Source organism: Thunnus thynnus, chromosome 19, assembly GCF_963924715.1.
Source record: "Thunnus thynnus chromosome 19, fThuThy2.1, whole genome shotgun sequence".
Classification (NCBI taxonomy): domain Eukaryota; kingdom Metazoa; phylum Chordata; class Actinopteri; order Scombriformes; family Scombridae; genus Thunnus; species Thunnus thynnus.
In genome coordinates this window covers 115,001-139,860 of record NC_089535.1, presented here as the reverse complement: position 1 = coordinate 139,860, position 24,860 = coordinate 115,001, and the positions used below count along the sequence as shown (strand labels likewise).

Below are 24,860 nucleotides of genomic sequence, written 5' to 3'. Positions count from 1 at the left end.
TTTATTGATGTTGTTGTTATTACGAATAGTTAAGTATTATATTATGTATTCATGTTAGAATAATATAATCTGCAAAATTATAAAAAATAAAAAATGAAGCATTACAAGACTAAGAGCCCTGAATAACTGTGACTGTCCCAGTAACACCAGTAACACCAGTAACACCACTCAATGAAAAACTGACTGAAATAAAAAATATGAAGTATGTTTTCAACATATGATGCATTCTGATGAGGCAGTGAAACCAAGAGATGTTTTTCTGTAAGAACATTTCATTGCCCAGAAAAACTCCCAGGTATTTTAGCCCTCCTTTTTTCCAGACCAGACCTCCAGGTAACCTGAGTTGATCCACCAGCCGATCCCCCACCATGACAGCCTCACTCTTCCCCCAGTTTACTTTAGCAGAGGATATGCAACCAAACAGATTAACAGTGTTCACTAACACATCAATATCTCTCTGTGTGTTAACCAGGACAATGACATCATCAGCGTACGCCGACAGTTTAAAAGAGGCATCACAGTCAGGAAAACAAACACCAGTCAGATCATTCCTCAGTTTGTGGAGCAGAGGCTCGATGGCCAGAGAGTAGAGCATGCCGGACAGAGAGCAGCCCTGCCTGACCCCCCTCTGGACACTGAAAGGAGCACTCAGACCTCCGTTGATTTTCACAACACTCGCAATGTCACTATACAGAACCTGGATCTTGGCTATGAAACCAGGGTTGAACCCGAAAGCAGCTAAAGTTTGCCAAAGATACTGGTGTTCAACCCGGTCAAAAGCCTTTTCCTGGTCTATTGAAATCAGACCAGTGTCTACAGCCAATGAGCTGGAGACCTCCAGAACATCCCGAATTAAGGTGACATTGTCACTTATCAGCCTGCCGGGCACGCAGTATGTCTGATCAGTGTGGATGACAGAAGCCATCACCTCTCTGAGTCTGCTGGCCAGGACCTTGGACAGTATCTTGTAGTCCGTGCAGAGCAGAGAAACAGGTCTCCAGTTCTTCAGCTCCTGCAGGTCTCCCTTCTTGGGCAGCAGAGTGATGACCGCCCTCCTGCAGCTCAGAGGCAGCCGTCCTCTCTCCAGGCTGCTTGTGACAACCTCCAACAGGTCTTCGCCCAACACGGACCAGAAGGATTTATAGAAGTCAACAGGCAGACCGTCTATACCTGGAGCTCTTCCACTCTGTAAGCTCATCAGAGCAGTATACAGTTCATTGATTGATACCGGAGCCTCCAGCTTTGCATTGGCTCCAGCATCCACCTGAGGAAGACCAGTGAAGAAGCTGCTGCACACATCTGGATTGTCTGTTAGTTCACTCTTATACAGATCTTTATAAAAACTGACTGCAAATTTCCTAATCTCAGAAGAATCTGAGATTGCAGAGCCGCTGCTGGATCGCAGAGAGTGAACAATCTTTCTCTGTCCATTTTTCCTCTCCAGACCAAAGAAGAAGTGAGAGGGGGCGTCCATCTGCGTGATGTCGAGGAACCGTGACCTGACCAGAGCTCCCTGTGCTGCGATGCCCAGCAGGTTGGCCAAAGCCGACTTTTTAGACTTGAGGGAATCTAAAAGCCCTCGATCTCCTGTAGAACCTGCTAAACTCTGCAGTTCTACCACCTGAGTCTCCAGGTACCTCATAGATCTGGTTCTGTCTCTAGTGACATTACGAGTGAACTGCTGACACTGTCAGAGTCTGCTCTCCCCCTCACCTGTTGCTGTGGGAATCATCCAATCATCCAATCATTCAGTCTCACTCTCTGCTCTGCCACACCCCTCATTAGTTCAACCACCTTCACCTGGCGCTCCCACCTGCTCATCATCTGCAATCAGCCAGTATATAAGCTGCCTCGGCCCACTCCCTCCTTGTCAGATTGTCTACGCTACTATGCTCAGTCATCTTGCTTTCTTCACTGGACTGCCTTCCCGGTTTCTGATCAGCTTGTCTTCGACCATCGCCCCTCGTCTCTGCCCCGGTAAACCCACCAGCCTTCTGTCCCTGACTCTGAGTTCTGCCTGCCTGTTCCCTGGTCTTTGTCTGCTGTGGGAGTGGAAGATCGGGGTTCAACAACTGTGTTTCTCTGACCGTGCTAATATTGCCCTGACATCGTGTGAAATAAAGACTGCAAAGTTTAGACCCGTGTCATTTGTGCTGCTATTGGGTCCAACCTATACCCGTTACAGACACAGCTGTTTAATCTGTGATTTCCCAAAATCCCACCACTGTTGAACACAGGCAAAGTCAGACTTACATTTTCTGTGGGTAAACCAAAAACATTCAAAAGCTGCTCTAAAAGCCTTGTCATGAAGCAGGGCAGTGTTAAAATGCCAGTAAGCACTCTGTAAGCGCACATTTTTTATAAAAACACAGCAAAAAACCAGACAGTGATCAGAGAAGCCCACTGGGTTAATGTGACAACTTTTAAAAAGGTTCATGTGATGTTTAAAAGAATACAGACAGTCCAGCCTGGCCAGAGATAACACATTGTCTTTAGAGTGACTCCAGGTGTACTGCCTGTGACTTTTATAAAACATCCTCCACACATCTGACAACTCATGAGCTTCAGTCAACTGTCTGAACCTGCGTGATGAAGCAGGATGAGGCTCTTGGTGGTTTCTATCCAGCTTTGGATTTTCAGTACAGTTAAAATCACCTCCTAAAAACAAATACTCATCACTACTGCAGTTCCTGATAGTGTCACATAAAACATCTAGTACCGCTAGTCTATCCACCCCCTTGGTTGGTGCATAAACATTGACGAAAACTACGGTAATATTTTCAAATTGAGCTTTGACCTTCAATAAACAGCCTTTAATAATTTCCTCAACTTCACAAGAAAAAGGCAAGAAGCTCCTGGAAAAGACAATCCCCACTCCTCCACTACAGCTGGACTTATGGCTCAGAATGACTTCCCCGTTACATCCTCTCCTCCAGTCACTTTCATTATCTGCACTACTGTGTGTTTCCTGAAGCAGCATTACATCTATGTTCTTCAGCTCCATCAGCTTAAAGAACGCAGCTGTTTTACTATCATCCCTGGCTCCATTCAAGTTTAAAGTGCCTATTTTGAATTCACACATGGAGAGAGAGAAGCTTAAAAGAAACATAACAGTAGGAAAACATAACAGGAAGAGAGAAAAACACAAGAACCTTCGTCTAAACATCATCATCAGCAGTGATTTGTGCTTTTACTTTAAGCAGCACTTTCTTCAGACGATAAATTTCCTGATCTGTCAGAACATCATCTCCTAAGTTTCCTGATCTTTTTGTCAGAGGCTTCGCTGACTCTACAAACAGCTTCAGGTCTGCAAAGTGATCCTCTACTTTCACCAGCCTGGATCCCTTCGTTCCCTGCAGAAAACTCTTTATACCAGCAGGAGAGTAGCGGCTCTGCTGGTCCTCCTGGGTCAGTGACAAATCACTTTCTGACTCTGCTAAAGATTTTCCAGTTTTTGTCCCTTTAGTGACTTTGATGGCTTTTGCACTACTCTGGACAGGCTCTGAACTTTTCCTCTTTTGTGACAGTTTTAACAAATCATCATCAGACATGTCTTCGTCTTCAATGAGGTCCTCACACACTGACAGATTATCATTTACTTTTTCACTCTCTTTGTTATCAGTTTCAATGGTTGTGTTTTCTGAACTGCTCTGATGCTCATCCTTTCCCTGTCGCTGATCACTGCTCTCAGCTGGCTCCTCACCGCCAGAAGATGCAGGGGGGGGGGTCACCGCCCACACCCTCTCTATGTTTAAGAGTAGGCTTAAAACTTTCCTTTTTGATAAAGCTTATAGTTAGGGCCTACCAGGCTCGCCTTGGATCAGCCCTTAGTTATGCTGCTATAGGCCTAGACTGCTGGGGGACTTCCCATGATGCACCTCTCTCCTCCTCCTCCTCTCCATCTGTATGCATTCATGTAACATCAATGCTTGTTACTAACTTTGCTTCTTCCATTGAGTTTTTGTGCTTTCTCGTCTTGCAGGTTCATATTGATCAGGGTCACAGACCGCCTGATCCTGCTTGACGTCCACGCCTGCTATTATTATTATTATTACTAATCACATCTCTATTATTATTATTGTTGTTATTATGCTTCTGTGTGTCTCTCTACTTCTCTCTCAACCCAACCGGTCGAGGCAGATGGCGCCACCTAGAGTCCGGTTCTGCTGGAGGTTTCTTCCCGTTAAAGGGGAGTTTGGAGGAATGTTGGGTCTCTGTAGATTAAAGAGTTCAGTCTAGACCTGCTCTATGTGGGAAGAGCCCTGATATAACTTCTGTTGTGATTTGGTGCTTTATAAATAAAACTGACTTGACTACTACTGTAAGGTACTTCCTGATTTTATACATTTTTTCTATATTCACTGTGTTCCACCCCTTTTTTGTGATCTATAACAAGTATGGTTTCCAGCAGGGTGTGTGTACTGCATACCGCCAATGATTAGAATGGGATTAATGATTTTTTCCTGCCTGTTCATTATTGAATCATGTTTGCTCTGATGAAGGTCTGACAGACCAACAGCTCAAAATAAAATAAAATGAAATACTGCATAGATCTAAGTGTGCGGAAATCTCTTTAATCAAGTTTGGACTCATTCATGCTTCCAGCTGGGGCTGTCGCAGAGAAGAAATATCCCCTGCGGTGATTCAGGGTGTCTCAACAGCACAGTATGTGGTCATGTACAATATTAGCACTTTTTTTGTGAAAATGAAGGTATGTTAGTCTGATTATATGTCGGCCGAATGGAGCCGCAGTAACTGATGAACACTTTAAATCATGTTGTGGTAGGAAACGGCCTGCAGCTGAATCCCCTTAAATGTGGGATTTATGAATAGAGTCTGGATGGACGCGCCTTTAGTTATATAACTGGTGGAAAACTAGTTTACCTCACGAGTTAAATGGCAGCCTGCTTGGTTAGCGGTGACCCGGGAGAGTCTAAACATATAAATGAGACAAAATATTCATACAGATGTTTTTTAACTACTGAGCATCAGCACCAAACCCCGGTCACCTCACCCCGAGCCCGGGTCTGTTAGGTGGGCGCCAGGTTAGCTTGTTAGCCTGGATGCTAGCTGCGAGCAGCTCATGTGAGGGTCCATGCAGCGAGAACTCACAAAGTGATTCTTCAGAGCCGCTGGACTGGAGGAGCCACCAAACATTCAATATGCACGCAATTAAGATTAAAACAAGAAGGGCCTATAATGAAAAAACTGTGAACGTAGCGTGGTTGTGGCGATTTCTTGCCACCCACCGCGGTTTGTCTATTGTGCTGTATTGCAATACTGCAGCTATTGCAGCAGCCCTACTTCCAGCACCTTACAAAGATTTAGACGGGTGGAGCAGCGGTCATCCTGCAAGTTGGAAAATGAAGGAAAATGTTTTATAATAAATCTTTTATTTTTACTTGCTAAATACCACATCCATAAATGCAAGTTCAGTTGTTCTAAACCATTCTTTCCTGTTTTTAAGAATTAACTTAATGAATATGTGGATACCATGAAATATTCAAAGCACTCTAAAGTTAATGTTTAGGGTTAGGATAAGTCTATAACCCTAAAGGACTGTGCTATTATACGCAACCTTTGTGACCCTGCAGGACTGATACTGGAGCATCTTTGACTCAAGTTGGTGCTGTGATTTACACTTTTGAATGAAGAGCCTTGTTGTCCCAGGATATCTGCCTGTACCCCTGGGCCGTGTGTTGTTGCTGTTGTTGTTGTATATGCTATTGTCTTTAAGCAAGTATTAAAAAAACAGAAACAAAGTAAAATGGCCCCCTCCTCCTTCTTCTCCCCCTTTCCGTTTCCCGCGGAAGCCCCTCCCTGTTAGCCGTTAGCCGTATAGCCGGACGAGAGGAGGGGAAGCCGGGCAAACGGAGGAGAAAAACACGGGAAAGAGAAAGAAATGAGCCGGCCGGAGGACGGCAGAGGACCGCGGTGACCGGACAGCGAGTCTGCCGCCGAAAACAGCCGCTTCACGGCGTGTACTGCGGCTGAAAACTGCCGAGGAGAAGTCGAAAAACACCGAACCTCTCCCGACTCTCCCACTCCTCCTCCTCCGTCATCTTGTCTTTATTTACCGGGAAAACGGGAGAAAAACATGGACACGGAGAGAGAAAGTTTGTTCCTGTCACTCTGTGAGTTGTTTCTGAGATAAACGCTGTTTTTAACGGAATGTCACATTAGCCGTTAGCTTCCTAGCTCCAGTTTTCCATCAGTTCCAATGGAAACTCCAGAGCTGCCGTTATCCTGGTAGCCTGCTAGCTCCAGTTTTCCATTGGTTTAAATGGGGAGGCGCGGCTAGCTTTAGCCTAGCTTCCGCTCTACGTCGGTTCTGATGGAATTTAAAGTTTTCTGCATCTTTCTGATTGAGTTATCAAAGAAGTTAAAAGTTTTACTGCTGAGACATTAAAGCAGTTTGTAAAGACTGAATTGAAAGGTTTTCAGACTTAGATATTAAAGCAGTTTGTAAAGACTGAATTGAAAGGTTTTCAGATTTAGATATTAAAGCAGTTTAAGACAGTTTAAATTGTTGGATGCTGTTGAGGGTTAATGAAGGTTTTTGAGCGGTTTGCAAATCAGTGTGAAATGTTTTGAGGAGAAGTTTGAGGATGTTTTCAGAAGTTTTGGTGGAATAAAACTAAGATGTGAAGATATCTAATGCAATATGGAGGCGATTTAAGGTTTATAATTAATCTAAAGAGTGGTTTTGATTAGCCATGCGGCTAATGCTGAGTGTAATGATCAATTAATCAGCTAAGTAATGTTCATTACCACTTAATTACTCACCTTCATATTTACTTCCAACTTCTGCTGGAAGTCAGATTAACAGTAAACTGAATCTAAACTGGCATTTTAGTTCAGAGCTGCAACTAATGATTATTTTCATTATCTATTAATCTGTTTTTTTTCCATTAATTGATTAGTAGATTGGTTTATCAAAAGTCAGAAAATGGTGAAAAGATATTCAGCTAATTGTTTCCTCTTTAGAAAAATCAACATTTTTATTGTGTAATTTGCATATTATCTGCCAGAACTTTTAGTGCATATTATTATTTTAAGTGGCATATTACATTCTGGGTTTTAAAGGAAACATTTTCTCAAATGCAAAAACAAGTAAATTAAAAAAAAAACCAAATTATTAAAATTAAAAAAGGGTATACACACAACCTAAAAGTAAGGCATAAATTAGGGATGCATGATACTGGATTTTTTGCCAATACCCGATATGCCGATATTTCCAACTCATTGTAGCTAGCGGAGCGTTAGCCGCAGCATGGCCGGAGGGAAGCACAGCCAGCTAGCCTCAGCTAGCCTCCCAGCTAACGTTAGCCCGGTCCTGCATGTGGATCCAACTGGAGCACTGAGCCGTGGTTTGTTATTCAGGTTAAAGTGGGAAGAGGCAGCGGGTCTGTCGGGCAGCTTGAGTGAAGTGGAGCCTGCGGAGGAAACACCGGGAGCGTCAGGGTGAAACAGTCCGTGGATGGAAACAGTCAGGCAGCGGAGGAGATGGCAACAAATCGGCAAATAATATACAAACATATTAAACTGTCAAAACTAAAGCTGCAACAAAAAAAAAAATCATTTTAGAGCTTTTATCAGCCGATACCGATGATGTGCTGATAAAATCGTGCTTCAGCTCAGGCCCAACGTTAACCTTTAGTGTCTTCTCCGACAGGAAGTTTCAACCTAACTTCAGCTCAGGCCCAACGTTAACCTCTACTGTCTTCTCCGACAGGAAGTTTCAACCTAACTTCAGCTCAGGCCCAACGTTAACCTCTACTGTCTTCTCCGACAGGAAGTTTCAACCTAACTTCAGCTCAGGCCCAACGTTAACCTCTACTGTCTTCTCAGACAGGAAGTTTCAACCTAACCTCAGCTCAGGCCCAACGTTAACCTCTACTGTCTTCTCCGACAGGAAATTTCAATCTAACTTCAGCTCAGGCCCAAGGTTAACCTTTAGTGTCTTCTCCGACAGGAAGTTTCAACCTAACTTCAGCTCAGGCCCAACGTTAACCTCTACTGTCTTCTCAGACAGGAGGTTTCAACCTAACCTCAGCTCAGGCCCAACGTTAACCTTTAGTGTCTTCTCCGACAGGAAGTTTCAATCTAACTTCAGCTCAGGCCCAACGTTAACCTCTACTGTCTTCTCAGACAGGAAGTTTCAACCTAACTTCAGCTCAGGCCCAACGTTAACCTCTACTGTCTTCTCAGACAGGAAGTTTCAATCTAACCTCAGCTCAGGCCCAACGTTAACCTCTAGTGTCTTCTCAGACAGGAAGTTTCAACCTAACCTCAGCTCAGGCCCAACGTTAACCTCTACTGTCTTCTCAGACAGGAAGTTTCAATCTAACTTCAGCTCAGGCCCAAAGTTAACCTTTACTGTCTTCTCCGACAGGAAGTTTCAACCTAACCTCAGCTCAGGCCCAACGTTAACCTCTACTGTCTTCTCCGACAGGAAGTTTCAACCTAACTTCAGCTCAGGCCCAACGTTAACCTTTACTGTCTTCTCCGACAGGAAGTTTCAATCTAACTTCAGCTCAGGCCCAACGTTAACCTCTACTGTCTTCTCCGACAGGAAGTTTCAACCTAACGTCAGCTCAGGCCCAACGTTAACCTTTACTGTCTTCTCAGACAGGAAGTTTCAACCTAACTTCAGCTCAGGCCCAACGTTAACCTCTACTGTCTTCTCCGACAGGAAGTTTCAACCTAACGTCAGCTCAGGCCCAACGTTAACCTTTACTGTCTTCTCCGACAGGAACAACAGTCACACACAGCCAACATGTAATGACAGTTATTCATGAAAATACACCTCTTCTACATACTGGTGTGTGAAAAAAAAGAAAAATACTCAAATTCTGAATTTATCACACAGACAAAAGAAAAAAGATGCAGCCCACTCCCTGAGGCAAACATCCCTGAACACAATGAACAAAAAAATGTCAAGTATTCTTTTAGGTTGGATACTTTAAGACTGTAATATGATATTCTTTGAAAACAAAATGTATGGGGATATTTCCATGTGTTAGTCAGAGGAAAGGGGGAAAAGTAAAGGAAATCACACAGAAGTAACTGAAGCTTTTATCCAAATAGTCTTCATTTGAGAAGATGAATTGTCCAAACTGACAACTGCTGACAAGTGTTTAAAAATGTAAATCCATCTCTGTAAACCTGTGACATCAAATAAATCATTTTCTGAAAAGGTCATTGCAAGGATAGCAGAGCCCTACACTCAACAACATGAGCTGCTGTTTCTTTGAAAGAAACGGGGGCTGAAACATTTACGATGAGTCTGTTGCAACTATTCCAGTCACTAAACACACACAGAGGTGTAATTTCCAAAGCAACATGGCTCCGCTCAGCCAACAGGAGGTTCATGTCGTTTAGTCCCGTGTTAAAGAGCTCTGTGAGTCCAAACCTCCCGGCAGGGCAAAAACCATAATCACCTTTATTATGGTCAATATTAGGATCACGATTATTCAACACGATGACTCACTGACTTTGGAAACATCATTTCACCAATTTATCTAATGTAAATGTACAAAAATGAGAAACAAAATAAATATTAAATTTTATATATATATATATATATATATTATAAAATGAAATAAATTAGACCAAAATAATTGATCATGTGTCAGTGATTGTTAAGATGCATGTTGTATGGAGAGTGATCAATCCTAAAATGATGATTGATCATGGTATTTTCAGAAGTGAGAAGTTTGACAGAAATCATTGACTTTTATTATCCTGCAGTGTGTTAAAATGCAGCCGAGTCGCCAGATTACAGATTACATCTCCACAAAACTGATTTCTTTACTGTCATGTAAACAAGAAACCTGCTGTCTGTAATGGGAGTATGGGATTACAGAAACCTGTCTGTAATGGGAGTATGGGATTACAGAAACCTGTCTGTAATGGGAGTATGGGATTACAGAAACCTGTCTGTAATGAGAGTATGGGATTACAGAAACCTGTCTGTAATGAGAGTATGGGATTACAGAAACCTGTCTGTAATGAGAGTATGGGATTACAGAAACCTGTCTGTAATGAGAGTATGGGATTACAGAAACCTGCTGTAATGGGAGTATGGGATTACAGAAACCTGCTGTCTGTAATGGGAGTATGGGATTACAGAAACCTGTCTGTAATGGCAGTATGGGATTACAGAAACCTGTCTGTAATGAGAGTATGGGATTACAGAAACCTGTCTGTAATGGGAGTATGGTATTACAGAAACCTGTCTGTAATGGCAGTATGGGATTACAGAAACCTGTCTGTAATGGCAGTATGGGATTACAGAAACCTGTCTGTAATGAGAGTATGGGATTACAGAAACCTGTCTGTAATGGCAGTATGGGATTACAGAAACCTGTCTGTAATGGGAGTATGGGATTACAGAAACCTGTCTGTAATGAGAGTATGGGATTACAGAAACCTGTCTGTAATGGGAGTATGGGATTACAGAAACCTGTCTGTAATGGGAGTATGGGATTACAGAAACCTGCTGTCTGTAATGAGAGTATGGGATTACAGAAACCTGCTGTCTGTAATGAGAGTATGGGATTACAGAAACCTGCTGTAATGGGAGTATGGGATTACAGAAACCTGTCTGTAATGGGAGTATGGGATTACAGAAACCTGTCTGTAATGGGAGTATGGGATTACAGAAACCTGTCTGTAATGGGAGTATGGGATTACAGAAACCTGCTGTAATGGGAGTATGGGATTACAGAAACCTGTCTGTAATGGGAGTATGGGATTACAGAAACCTGCTGTAATGGGAGTATGGGATTACAGAAACCTGTCTAATGGGAGTATGGGATTACAGAAACCTGTCTAATGGGAGTATGGGATTACAGAAACCTGTCTAATGGGAGTATGGGATTACAGAAACCTGCTGTCTGTAATGGGAGTATGGGATTACAGAAACCTGCTGTCTGTAATGAGAGTATGGGATTACAGAAACCTGCTGTCTGTAATGAGAGTATGGGATTACAGAAACCTGCTGTCTGTAATGAGAGTATGGGATTACAGAAACCTGCTGTCTGTAATGAGAGTATGGGATTACAGAAACCTGCTGTCTGTAATGAGAGTATGGGATTACAGAAACCTGCTGTCTGTAATGAGAGTATGGGATTACAGAAACCTGCTGTCTGTAATGGGAGTATGGGATTACAGAAACCTGCTGTCTGTAATGGGAGTATGGGATTACAGAAACCTGTCTGTAATGAGAGTATGGGATTACAGAAACCTGCTGTCTGTAATGAGAGTATGGGATTACAGAAACCTGCTGTCTGTAATGAGAGTATGGGATTACAGAAACCTGCTGTCTGTAATGAGAGTATGGGATTACATAAACCTGTCTGTAATGAGAGTATGGGATTACAGAAACCTGTCTGTAATGAGAGTATGGGATTACAGAAACCTGTCTGTAATGAGAGTATGGGATTACAGAAACCTGTCTGTAATTGGAGTATGGGATTACAGAAACCTGCTGTCTGTAATTGGAGTATGGGATTACAGAAACCTGCTGTCTGTAATTGGAGTATGGGATTACAGAAACCTGCTGTCTGTAATTGGAGTATGGGATTACAGAAACCTGCTGTCTGTAATGAGAGTATGGGATTACAGAAACCTGCTGTCTGTAATGAGAGTATGGGATTACAGAAACCTGCTGTCTGTAATGAGAGTATGGGATTACAGAAACCTGCTGTCTGTAATGAGAGTATGGGATTACAGAAACCTGCTGTCTGTAATGAGAGTATGGGATTACAGAAACCTGTTGTCTGTAATGAGAGTATGGGATTACAGAAACCTGTTGTCTGTAATGAGAGTATGGGATTACAGAAACCTGCTGTCTGTAATGGGAGTATGGGATTACAGAAACCTGCTGTCTGTAATGAGAGTATGGGATTACAGAAACCTGCTGTCTGTGATGAGAGTATGGGATTACAGAAACCTGCTGTCTGTAATGAGAGTATGGGATTACAGAAACCTGCTGTCTGTAATGAGAGTATGGGATTACAGAAACCTGCTGTCTGTAATGAGAGTATGGGATTACAGAAACCTGCTGTCTGTAATGGGAGTATGGGATTACAGAAACCTGCTGTCTGTAATGGGAGTATGGGATTACAGAAACCTGCTGTCTGTAATGGGAGTATGGGATTACAGAAACCTGTCTGTAATGGGAGAATGGGATTACAGAAACCTGCTGTCTGTAATGGGAGAATGGGATTACAGAAACCTGCTGTCTGTAATGGGAGTATGGGATTACAGAAACCTGCTGTCTGTAATGGGAGTATGGGATTACAGAAACCTGCTGTCTGTAATGGGAGTATGGGATTACAGAAACCTGCTGTCTGTAATGAGAGTATGGGATTACAGAAACCTGCTGTCTGTAATGGCAGTATGGGATTACAGAAACCTGTCTGTAATGAGAGTATGGGATTACAGAAACCTGTCTGTAATGGGAGTATGGGATTACAGAAACCTGCTGTCTGTAATGGGAGTATGGGATTACAGAAACCTGCTGTCTGTAATGGGAGTATGGGATTACAGAAACCTGCTGTCTGTAATGGGAGTATGGGATTACAGAAACCTGCTGTCTGTAATGGGAGTATGGGATTACAGAAACCTGTCTGTAATGAGAGTATGGGATTACAGAAACCTGCTGTTTGTAATTGCAGTATGGGATTACAGAAACCTGATGTAATGGGAGTATGGGATTACAGAAACCTGCTGTCTGTAATGGGAGTATGGGATTACAGAAACTAGTGCAGTGCCTGTTCAAAACGTGCCTGATTGATAATTATTTCTGGAGAACCACATATATTTGTATGAGTTGACAACTGCATCAATTAAAACGATAAGGAATTAATAAATTAAATGGTTTACGTCCAGACAGAAACTTCAGCAGTGAGACTAAACTGAGGTTGAACTGTAGAAGCAGTTTCTGTCCTTCCATTGGTTGATTCTGCTGCCAGTCAAATGTGTCTGCGCTCCTATTGGCTAGTGTTACTGCCTGTGTTTTTTTCTCCTGTGTGCGCTCATTGTGTTTATATTAAACGCCCCCCGCTGCACTTATGCATAGAGCTGAGCAGCTCACTGTTCGCTTGATTATTCCAAGTTTATTAATATTAAATGTGTCAAGTGTCTCAAAAGGACCCTGCGCTCCTTTGTGTCCCAGCAGTTCACCCGCTGAGTGTGAAGTCAACTGGATGAACGGTTCTCCAGATATGTGAGGGACAAACATACACTGGGTCCTGGATTCTTTGACGGCGTGCTCTTGTGATAGGCTAGATCTGTTCTGTAATACACACACTGTACACAGGTTTTTTTATTTATTTTTTCATCTTGAAATGATCCCAAACTTCGGACATGTTCTGTTGTTTTCTCTCTTTTTTTAATATATTCTTCTATTTGCAATAATCGTCCTCGGGGGAAAAACGAGTACATGAAGCTTCTAGAGTTACTTGAGGAATCGTTTCTGCCCCAAACTAATCAATGAATCGACTAATTGTTGCAGTACTTTTGACAGTTTAATATGTTTGCAATAAATCCTGATGGTGATTGAAAGACGTTGGAAAAATCAATGATTTAAAAATGATCCTAGGAAGTCATTTTGATGACTGAAAATGATATTTATTAATAGTTTAATAGGGTTAGTTTCTGTATTCTATTAAATGTCAGAAAAACAGAAACTTTCCAGTTTACAAAACTCAAAGATGTTCAGTTTAATGGCAGAAGACAGGAAATCTGAGATGTTGGAGAAATTGATGTTAACAGTAAATGCGCTGAGCAGACAGTCTGAGTATCAACACCATGTTTCACTGCAGAGTAACAAACATCTGTCCTCATGTCGTTCTCTCTCTCTCCTCACAGGACCATGCAATCTTTCCTCGCTCGCCCCCGTCGTTAGACAGAAAGAGAGAGAGTGTGTGTGTGTGTGTGTGTTTGCTAGCGTGTGTGTGTGTGATCCAGGATGGGTTTCGGTCGGGATCTGAGGAATTCCCACGAGGGTTTACTGAAGCTGCAAGACTGGGAGTTAAAGGTTTGTGAATAAACTTTAACAACATGTCGGATCAATAACAATCTGTCTTTATACGCTTGGTAATAATAAGGTTATAGTGGGGTAATATGTTGTAATGAATGCATACAGATGGAGAGAGGAGCCCAGTGCATCATGGGAAGTCCCCTGGCAGTCTAGGCCTATAGCAGCATAACTAAGGGCTGATCCAAGGCGAGCCTGGTCGGCCCTAACTATAAGCTTTATTAGAAAGGAAAGTTTTAAGCCTACTCTTAAACGTAGAGAGGGTGTCTGCACCCCGGACCGGATCTGGAAGATGAGGTTTGATTCAGTGAGTCAGAAGAATACAAGCTGATGTTGTTCAGACAGCAAAGATGGACATAATCTACCTGAAACATAAACATCAAACTAGATGTTTGTGTTGATGGATTTATTTTAATGACATTATTGACTGATTTTATCTGCTGCTGATGTTGAGCTGAAAGTTCATTTAATAAAGGTTATAAATGGAACTCAAGTACGGTATTTTCTTTTTTATAGAACTTTGAGTCCTCATGGTTCTCATGTTCAGAAAATGCATTAGAGCAGAAATATAGTTGTTTCTGTGATATGCGGAATGCTTTTTATCCAAGGAAGTCAAAAATCACATTATTTTCCTTTGCTTGTAATTTTTCCCAATTCCTAAAACATTACAAAGTGTATTGTAGTTGTTGAGAAAAGCTGCTGCCAAATCATTTTTGGCAGCAGTAATCACAAGAAAAAAAATCATATGAAATCCTGGAGAGAGAGATTTTTGCTTAATTTCAAGAAGGTGATATTTAATTAAACACCAAGAGGCACAGTGATTACCTGGAAACACACCTGGTAGTTTCTGTGTGATAGTCACAAATCAGTTTAGCAAAATGCATCCTTTCATGTTATGTAAGATAAAAAATGTTGTATTTTCTTTAGCATCAAATAAAAAACATGTTCATAGAAGGCTTTGCTTTGAAGTTTGATGAGTAAAATATGTACATCAGCTGCATATAATTCTTGATCTTTTCATCAGCAGTACCAAATGTTGTGTTTAGTTTAAAGTGGGGTTAGTCCTACCAGGTATGTTTTATCTCTGTGCCTCTCAGTGTTGGTTTAATCTGCAATCACCATGAAATTAAGTAGAAACATGTAGTTTTGCATTTTGTAGCACTGATTCATGGCTGTCACACAAACTAGCAGGCATGTTTCCAGGTAAAAAATCATAGCTTTAAAAGAAGAATTTTTACAGTTTTATCTTAAAACTGAAGAGAATGGTTGGAACATTAAGGAGGAGGAACTTCACCACATTAATCTGGTAATTACCAATTTTGACTTCCAAGAATTGACATGTAATTTGGAAGGTATTACACTGGTAGCAGACAATAATATTTTGAAAATATGAACAATATTATCTCAATATTATCAGGTTATTATACCATTATTGTCACCATCTCACCATTTCAAATAAAAATAAAATAAAACCTTATCATTAAAGATTCCCAAAGAGGAAAAAAAGTCCCAAAGATTATCAAAGTTTCCCAAAGTTTCCCAAAGATTATTAGAGTCCCTAAGATTATCAGAGTCCCAAAGATTCCCAAAGATTATCAGAGTCCCAAAGATTCCCAAAGATTATCAGAGTCCCAAAGATTCCCAAAGATTATCAGAGTCCCAAAGATTCCCAAAGATTATTAGAGTCCCAAAGATTATCAGAGTCCCAAAGATTCCCAAAGATTATTAGAGTCCCAAAGATTATCAGAGTCCCAAAGATTCCCAAAGATTATCAGAGTCCCAAAGATTATCAGAGTCCCAAAGATTATCAGAGTCCCAAAGATTATCAGAGTCCCAAAGATTCCCAAAGATTATTAGAGTCCCAAAGATTATCAGAGTCCCAAAGAGTCCCAAAGAGTCCCAAAGATTCCCAAAGATTATCAGAGTCCCAAAGATTCCCAAAGATTATCAGAGTCCCAAAGATTCCCAAAGATTATTAGAGTCCCAAAGATTATCAGAGTCCCAAAGATTCCCAAAGATTATTAGAGTCCCAAAGATTATCAGAGTCCCAAAGATTCCCAAAGATTATCAGAGTCCCAAAGATTATCAGAGTCCCAAAGATTATCAGAGTCCCAAAGATTATCAGAGTCCCAAAGATTCCCAAAGATTATTAGAGTCCCAAAGATTATCAGAGTCCCAAAGAGTCCCAAAGATTATTAGAGTCCCAAGGATTATCAGAGTCCCAAAGAGTCCCAAAGATTATTAGAGTCCCAAAGATTATCAGAGTCCCAAAGATTCCCAAAGATTATCAGAGTCCCAAAGAGTCCCAAAGAGTCCCAAAGAGTCCCAAAGAGTCCCAAAGAGTCCCAAAGAGTCCCAAAGACTTCCAAAGGTTCCCAAAGGTTCCCAATGATTATCAGAGTCCCAAAGTTTCCCAAAGATTCTCAAAGAGTCCCAGCCCTAATTTAATGTCTGAAACCTGTCTGTCCTCTCTGTCTCCATCCATTAGCTGCTGGAGACGGTGAAGCGCTTCATGACTCTGCGGGTGAAGAGTGATAAGGAGTACGCTGCTCTGCTGCTCAGCATGACCCAGCAGACAGAGAAACAGGAAGCAGCCGACTACGTCAGCACAGTTAGCAAGGTGAGGACACGCCCAGACCTGGTCCCTGTGTGTCCCTGTCTCAGTTCTGGTCTCAGTGTGTCTTAAACCCCGTTTCCACCAAAAGTTCCAGGTACTTTGGACCCAGAGGAACTAATCTCAGGAACTAAACTTCGAACTTTAAGTCCCTGTTGTGCATCCTGTTTATGTTCCCACCGCATCTGAGGGACCACATAGCTCCTGCAAATTAAACCCACGAGGAATTTAAAAATGATGACAGCATTTGAGACGCATTATTAACACATGAGGAAACATCAACACAGATTTGTCCTGTTTATTGTATTTACTGCTGAATGAGTTGGATGTAATGAATGAATGAAAAGGAGAAATGCAGAGGAGGAAAATGAAGCTGAAAAAAGAGCATCTGTTTCCACGGTAACATCTGCTGAGTGTTTGATAGTTATTTATTTCTTCTTTAGAACATAACCACCATGAAACAATCAGAAAATAACGTTTTATTACTCTCATTCAATGCTTTGATCTCACTGCCAAGGATTTTATCCAAAGCGACGTACATCTGAGAGCTGATAGAACACAATCAAGGATCTAGTCAGGAGAGAACAACACGAGTAAGTGCCATGAAGCCAAGTTCAGGTCTGATAGGAGGTAGATCATCACCATCAGGTGCAGAGGTGTTGATGAAAGAACTGGTCTTTAGTCTTCTCTTAAAGATTGAGAGAGCCTCTGCAGATCTAACAGAGTTTGGTAACTCGTTCCACCACCGGGGAACTACAGAGGAGAAGGGTGTATCTGGTGACTTAGGGCCCTGTTGTGGTACCAGGCGCCTTTCATTGGCAGAGCGTAGTGGGCGGGAGGGAGTGTAGACCTGAATGAGGGGGTTCAGGTAGGCAGGAGCTGTTTTAGTGGCTGTTTTGTAAGCAAGTGTCAGGGTTTTGAATTTGATGGGGGCAGCAACTGGGAGCCAGTGGAGGGAGATGAACAGCAGGCTGATGTGCTGTTTTGGGCTGGTTGAAGACCAGACGTGCCATCGCGTTCTGGATCATCTGCAGAGGTTTGAGTGTGCATGCGGGGAGGCCTGCCAGTAAGGAGTTGCAGTAGTCAATGTGTGATATTACGAGAGGCTGGACCAAGAGTTGTGCTGCGAGCTCATACAGGTAGAGTCTGATCTTCCTGATGTTGTACAGGACAAACTGACACGACTGAGCAACTGAGGCCACGTGAACCTTAAAGGTTAGTTGGTCATCAATCGTGACACCCAAGTTTCGGGCAGACTTTGTGGGCATGAGTTGGTTGATTCAAGCTGGATGCTGACGTCTCTCTCTCTCTTACTCACTCGCGCTGTCTCTGTTCTTCTCTCACTCTTTTTTAAAATGAGTTGGGTCCTGGTCCTAGTGTGTCCCTGTCTGAGTCCTGGTCTCAGTGTGTCCCTTTCTCAGTCCTGGTCTCAGGTGGTCCGTCAGACGGAGGTTTTGGGTCGGGTCATGAGGACTCACGCTGATGATCTGAACTCCGGTCCTCTTCATCGTCTGGCCACACTGATCCGAGACAAGCAGCAGGTGAAGAAGAGCTACCAGAGTCTTCATCAGCAGCTGGAGAGCCACAACCACAAGGTACTACTACTACTACTGTAGTCCTACTACCGTAGTACTACTCTACTACTAGTATACTATATTACTACTGCTACTACTACTGCACTGTATCATAACCACAACCACAAGGTCTGCTGGGAACTAATAATCCTCCTTTGTAGGGGTGTAACATTACATGACCCAAACAGTTGCTGTTAAAGTAGTTTAATAATCTATGAATCCCCCCCCCTTCTCTGTGGCAGTAGGGTCCCCCTCCCCTCTCTATGGCGGCCAGGTCCCCCTCCCCTCTCTATGGCGGCCAGGTCCCCCTCCCCTCTCTTTGGCGGTCAGGTCCCCCTCCCCTCTCTATGGCGGTCAGGTCCCCCTCCCCTCTCTTTGGCGATCGGGGTCCCCCTCCCCTCTCTCTGGCGATCGGATCCCCCTCCCCTCTCTTTTGCGGTTAGGTCCCCCTCCCCTCTCTGTGGCGGTGGTCGGGTCCTCCTCTCCTCCCTGTGGCGGTCGGGTCCTCCTCCCCTCTCTCTGGCAGTCAGGTCCCCCTCCCCTCTCTTTTGCGGTCAGGTCCCCCTCCCCTCTCTCTGGCGGTGGTCGGGTCCCCCTCCCCTCTGTGTGGCAGTGGTCGTGTCCCCCTCTCCTCTATGTGGAGGTCGGGTCCTCCTCTCCTCTCTGTGGCGGTCGGGTCCCCCTCCCCTCTCTGTGGTGGTCGGGTCCCCCTCCCCTCTCTTTTGCAGTCAGGTCCCCCTCCCCTCTCTCTGGCGGTGGTCGGGTCCCCCTCCCCTCTCTTTGGCAGTCGGGTCCTCACTATATTACACTGTACTGTATTACACTACGCTATATTACACTGTATTGATACTACACTGTATTGATACTACACTGTACTGTACACTGTACTGTATAGAAAACGTGTGTAGTAAAGTGTGACATTGACATGCAGCAGGTGAAAGTAGGTGCAAGTTAATGACACGGTTGAAACTATGAAAGGTGTGCAAACTGAATCTGACGACTGAGACTGTTTCCTTGTCTTTCGGTAACCCTGTGATGATTATTGTTGCTAGGTAACCAGGAGTGAACTGGAGAAGCTGAAGTCGACGTATCGCCAGCTGAGCCGCGACGCAAACAACGCCAAAGAGAAATACAGAGAAGCTCTGGCCAAAGGTTTCTACTCTGAACGTTTCATCCTGCAAACGTTTCTAATTCAATAAGTTCACACAATTAATACAAATGTTGTTGATTTTCTTTTGGTAAATTGTAAAATGTTGCTGAAGTTTAGTCAAGTTAGACGGGTGTGTTTAGAGTTCTGGAAAACAGAAGCTGTTAAAATGTTGTAAATGTTTTGTTTATTTCTCAAATGATCAGAAAGTGTTAGTTTACCTTCATCAGAACTTTAAAGAATAGTTTTAGTGAAATATTCTGGGAAATGATTGAAAGTTACTGAAAGTTTCTGACCTCTTGCCCACCCACTGTCTTGTCCAATCACAGGCCGGGAGGCGGAGCGTGCTCATGAACGTTATGACAAAGCGACAGCGAAGCTCCACAACCTTCACAACCAGTATGTGTTGGCAGTGTGTGGCGCTCGAACGCAGCAGGACGAACACCGACGCCGCGCTGCGCCCGCTCTGCTCGATGCCCTGCAAAGGATGCAGGAGGACATGACTCTTGCCCTGTGAGTCACATGACTGCAGACACGCTAACCGACATCTGTTGACACGCTAACTGACATCTGCTGACACGCTAACCGACATCTGCAGACACGCTAACCGACATCTGCTGACACGCTAACCGACATCCGTTGACACGCTAACCGACATCTGCAGACACGCTAACCGACATCTGTTGACACGCTAACTGACATCTGCAGACACGCTAACCGACATCTGTTGACACGCTAACCGACATCTGTTGACACGCTAACTGACATCTGCAGACACGCTAACCGACATCTGTTGACACGCTAACCGACATCTGCAGACACGCTAACCGACATCTGCTGACACGCTAACCGACATCTGTTGACACGCTAATCGACATCTGTTGACATGCTAACCGACATCTGTTGACATGCTAACCGACATCTGTTGACACGCTAACCGACATCTGCTGACACGCTAACCGACATCTGTTGACATGCTAACCGACATCTGCAGACACGCTAACCGACATCTGTTGACACGCTAACCGACATCTGTTGACACGCTAACCGACATCTGTTGACACGCTAACCGACATCTGCTGACATGCTAACCGACATCTGCTGACATGCTAACCGACATCTGTTGACACGCTAACCGACATCTGCTGACACGCTAACCGACATCTGTTGACATGCTAACCGACATCTGCAGACACGCTAACCGACATCTGTTGACACGCTAACCGACATCTGTTGACACGCTAACCGACATCTGTTGACACGCTAACCGACATCTGCAGACACGCTAACCGACATCTGTTGACACGCTAACCGACATCTGTTGACACGCTAACCGACATCTGCTGACATGCTAACCGACATCTGCTGCATTCCTTCCTTTATTTTTCTAAATGTAAACCCGTGTATTTGTGTGTGTGTTGCTGTGTATCTAGTAGAATGGAGTATTCTGGAGTGTGTACTTGTGTGTACTTGTGCAGGAAGAGTATTCTGGAGGAGTACTGTGAGTGTGTACTTGTGTGTACTTGTACAGGAAGAGTATTCTGGAGGAGTACTGTGAGTGTGTACTTGTGTGTACTTGTACAGGAAGAGTATTCTGGAGGAGTACTGTGAGTGTGTACTTGTGTGTACTTGTACAGGAAGAGTATTCTGGAGGAGTACTGTGAGTGTGTACTTGTGTGTACTTGTACAGGAAGAGTATTCTGGAGGAGTACTGTGAGTGTGTACTTGTGTGTACTTGTACAGGAAGAGTATTCTGGAGGAGTACTGTGAGATCAGCAGTCTGCTGACGGAGGAGATCGTGAAGGTTCATCAGGAGATTTCGGCGGCGGTTAAGCAGATCGACCCGCTGGCGGAGTATCAGCACTTCATCGACGCCTACCGGTCAGAACTTCACCCGTCACTGTGTCTTGTGTTGAGTGTTTCCGTGGTAACTGTGTGTCTGTCCCCTGGTTACCGTGGTAACAGCGTACGACCTCCCGCAGGTCTCCGGAGACTCCGGAGGAGAGCGTGGAGTTCGACACGTCTCTGCTGGAGGAGACGGACAACCTACCGGCCAATGAGATCCTGTGGAACACGCTGACGGCCGACAGCCTGCAGGCCACGTGAGACGCCAAAACTTTACTTTACTTCCTGTTTGATTTGTGTGTTTTTTTTGTGTGTAAACTCATTTTCCTCTGGCAGAATAAAAGTTTAAACACCTTCTAAAACTTTATGAAGCATCTTCAAACCTTCCAAAACTCTCCAAAACTCTCCAAAACTGTCCTTGAATGTCATTTTACACTTTCCAGAGTTTCCAGGCTGTCGTCGTTAAATTAGGAACAAGTCAATGTTGGGTTTTTTGTGATTGGCAGATCTTCTTCTTTGTTTCTGTCTGAAGGTTGTTTTCACCTTATCCACTTCCTGTCTGTTTGTTTATATGTTTATGTGTACAGGTTGTCATCGGCAACGGAGGAACTGACGCTGACTCAGCAGAATCTGCGGACGAAGGAGGCGCTGGCTGATGACCTCGACACTAAAATCCAGACGAGTCAGCAGAACACGGAGAGGAAGAGCGAGTAAGACCTGTCTCTCTCTCACCTGTCTCTCTCTCACCTGTCTCTCTCTCACCTGTCTGTCTCTCTCACCTGTCTCTCTCTCTCACCTGTCTCACTCTCACCTGTCTCTCTCTCTCACCTGTCTCTCTCTCTCTCACCTGTCTCTCTCTCTCACCTGTCTCACTCTCACCTGTCTCTCTCTCACCTGTCTCTCTCTCACCTGTCTCTCTCTCTCACCTGTCTCTCTCTCACCTGTCTCTCTCACCTGTCTCTCTCTCTCACCTGTCTCTCTCTCTCACCTGTCTCTCTCTCTCACCTGTCTCTCTCTCACCTGTCTCTCTCTCACCTGTCTCTCTCTCTCACCTGTCTCTCTCTCACCTGTGTCTCTCTCTCACCTGTCTCACTCTCACCTGTGTCTCTCTCACCTGTCTCACTCTCACCTGTCTCTCTCTCTCTCACCTGTCTCTCTCTCTCACCTGTCTCTCTCTCTCACCTGTCTCTCTCTCACCTGTCTCTCTCTCACCTGTCTCTCTCTCACCTGTCTCTCTCTCTCACCTGTCTCTCTCTCTCTCTCACCTGTCTCTCTCTCTCACCTGTCTCTCTCTCACCTGTCTCTCTCTCACCTGTCTCTCTCTCTCACCTGTCTCTCTCTCTCTCTCACCTGTCTCACTCTCACCTGTGTCTCTCTCACCTGTCTCTCTCTCTCACCTGTGTCTCTCTCACCTGTCTCTCTCTCACCTGTCTCTCTCTCACCTGTCTCTCTCTCTCACCTGTCTCTCTCTCTCACCTGTCTCTCTCTCACCTGTCTCACTCTCACCTGTCTCTCTCTCACCTGTCTCTCTCTCACCTGTCTCTCTCTCACCTGTCTCTCTCTCTCACCTGTCTCTCTCTCACCTGTCTCTCTCTCTCACCTGTCTCACTCTCACCTGTGTCTCTCTCACCTGTCTCACTCTCACCTGTCTCTCTCTCTCTCACCTGTCTCTCTCTCACCTGTCTCTCACTCTCACCTGTCTCTCTCTCTCTCTCACCTGTCTCTCTCTCTCACCTGTCTCTCTCTCACCTGTCTCTCTCTCACCTGTCTCTCTCTCTCACCTGTCTCTCTCTCTCTCTCACCTGTCTCACTCTCACCTGTGTCTCTCTCACCTGTCTCTCTCTCTCACCTGTCTCTCTCTCTCACCTGTCTCTCTCTCTCACCTGTCTCACTCTCACCTGTCTCTCTGTTTCAGCTGTGTCCTGCTGCTTAGTCAGAAACTGTCTCTTCTCGAGCTCCGTCATGCCGTCCAATCACTGCGCGGCTCTGAGGCCTGCCTCTCCTCCAAGAAGGCGTTGCTGGACGCCAAGATGGCCGCCGCCTCCGCCTCGCCGCCCCCGCCGCCGCCTCCCCCGGCGCTGCCGTACGAGGACGACGCTCGCTCCGTCGGATCCACCGTAAATATGAATGACATGATGTTTGTATCCGCCTGGCGTCTGAACAGGAAGTCTGAGTGTGTCGTGTGTTTCAGGACAAAACGAAGGAGAAGAGCTCGCGCTTCGACACGCTGCGTCACTCTCTGGCCGGGATGATTCGCTCTCCTAAAGCCATGCTGGGCTCCTCCACCTCGGTGAGATTTACTCTGTTCAGGAGATAAAACACTGTCAAACTTCTCTCTTCCAGCTTCTGTTTGTAGTCGTTGATGGACTGATTATTGATTATTGATTATTGGTTTGGATAAACACAGATTCATGGCGGCTGCGTGAGCTGACTGACTGTTTTACATGTGAACTGTTGCTCATCACACGTTAAACACATCATTTGATAACTACTACATGTTAACCCAGTGTTGAACCTCTTGGTTTGTGTGATCCGGGTTGTTTTTAACTGCATAAAGGATTTTAGTCATCGGACGGTTTGAAGTGAAACGAGCTGAGCTCATGTGAGCGGCTGCAGTCAGACCTGCTGTCAGACCTGCTGTCAGACCTGCAGTCAGACCTGCTGTCAGACCTGCAGTCAGACCTGCTGTCAGACCTGCAGTCAGACCTGCTGTCAGAGAAACATCAACTGTTAAAGTGTCAGCCTGGAAAAACCTTCAGCTTCTGTTAGTAGAGTTCAACGTCACACAGGCTGATTAGACCTGTTAGCTGCTCCTGGTCCAGGCTAGAGATCCTGATTAGACCTGTTAGCTGCTCCTGGTCCAGGCTAGAGATCCTGATGAGACCTGTTAGCTGCTCCTGGTCCAGGCTGGAGACCTGGCTGGAGATCCTGATAAGACCTGTTAGCTGCTCCTGGTCCAGACTGGAGACCCAGCTGGAGATCCTGATAAGACCTGTTAGCTGGTCCTGGTCCAGGCTGGAGACCCGGCTGGAGATCCTGATTAGACCTGTTAGCTGCTCCTGGTCCAGGCTGGAGATCCTGATAAGACCTGTTAGCTGCTCCTGGTCCAGGCTGGAGACCCGGCTGGAGATCCTGATTAGACCTGTTAGCTGGTCCTGGTCCAGGCTGGAGACCCGGCTGGAGATCCTGATTAGACCTGTTAGCTGCTCCTGGTCCAGGCTGGAGACCTGGCTGGAGATCCTGATAAGACCTGTTAGCTGCTTCTGGTCCAGGCTAGAGATCCTGATTAGACCTGTTAGCTGGTCCTGGTCCAGGCTGGAGACCCGGCTGGAGATCCTGATGAGACCTGTTAGCTGCTCCTGGTCCAGGCTGGAGACCTGGCTGGAGATCCTGATAAGACTTGTTAGCTGGTCCTGGTCCAGGCTAGAGATCCTGATGAGACCTGTTAGCTGCTCCTGGTCCAGGCTGGAGACCTGGCTGGAGATCCTGATAAGACCTGTTAGCTGGTCCTGGTCCAGACTGGAGACCCAGCTGGAGATCCTGATAAGACCTGTTAGCTGGTCCTGGTCCAGGCTGGAGACCCGGCTGGAGATCCTGATTAGACCTGTTAGCTGCTCCTGGTCCAGGCTG

At 44.7% G+C, this 24,860-nt stretch overlaps 1 protein-coding gene across 5 annotated transcripts in view; it reads left to right on the top strand.

The window, feature by feature from the left end:
- The first annotated feature begins 5,795 nt into the window (after positions 1 to 5,795).
- The window catches only part of fer (fer (fps/fes related) tyrosine kinase), a 35,649-nt gene continuing 16,584 nt past the window's right edge, over positions 5,796 to 24,860 (top strand). For 3 of the 5 annotated variants that reach the window (XR_010924601.1, XM_067573633.1, XM_067573631.1), the window contains exons 1-11: positions 5,804 to 6,134; positions 13,882 to 14,050; positions 16,539 to 16,670; positions 18,086 to 18,259; positions 19,291 to 19,390; positions 19,715 to 19,898; positions 21,129 to 21,266; positions 21,368 to 21,487; positions 21,818 to 21,940; positions 23,146 to 23,347; positions 23,422 to 23,520. Coding sequence is in view for 4 of the 5 variants with exons in the window: in XM_067573633.1 (XP_067429734.1) it covers positions 13,982 to 14,050; positions 16,539 to 16,670; positions 18,086 to 18,259; positions 19,291 to 19,390; positions 19,715 to 19,898; positions 21,129 to 21,266; positions 21,368 to 21,487; positions 21,818 to 21,940; positions 23,146 to 23,347; positions 23,422 to 23,520 (1,341 nt within the window). In the remaining variant the exon portion in view is untranslated. Of the gene's footprint in view, positions 6,135 to 13,881; positions 14,051 to 16,538; positions 16,671 to 18,085; positions 18,260 to 19,290; positions 19,391 to 19,714; positions 19,899 to 20,863; positions 21,077 to 21,128; positions 21,267 to 21,367; positions 21,488 to 21,817; positions 21,941 to 23,145; positions 23,348 to 23,421; positions 23,521 to 24,860 lie in introns of those variants that run through there. The other 2 variants (XM_067573634.1, XM_067573635.1) reach the window with 2 other exon arrangements.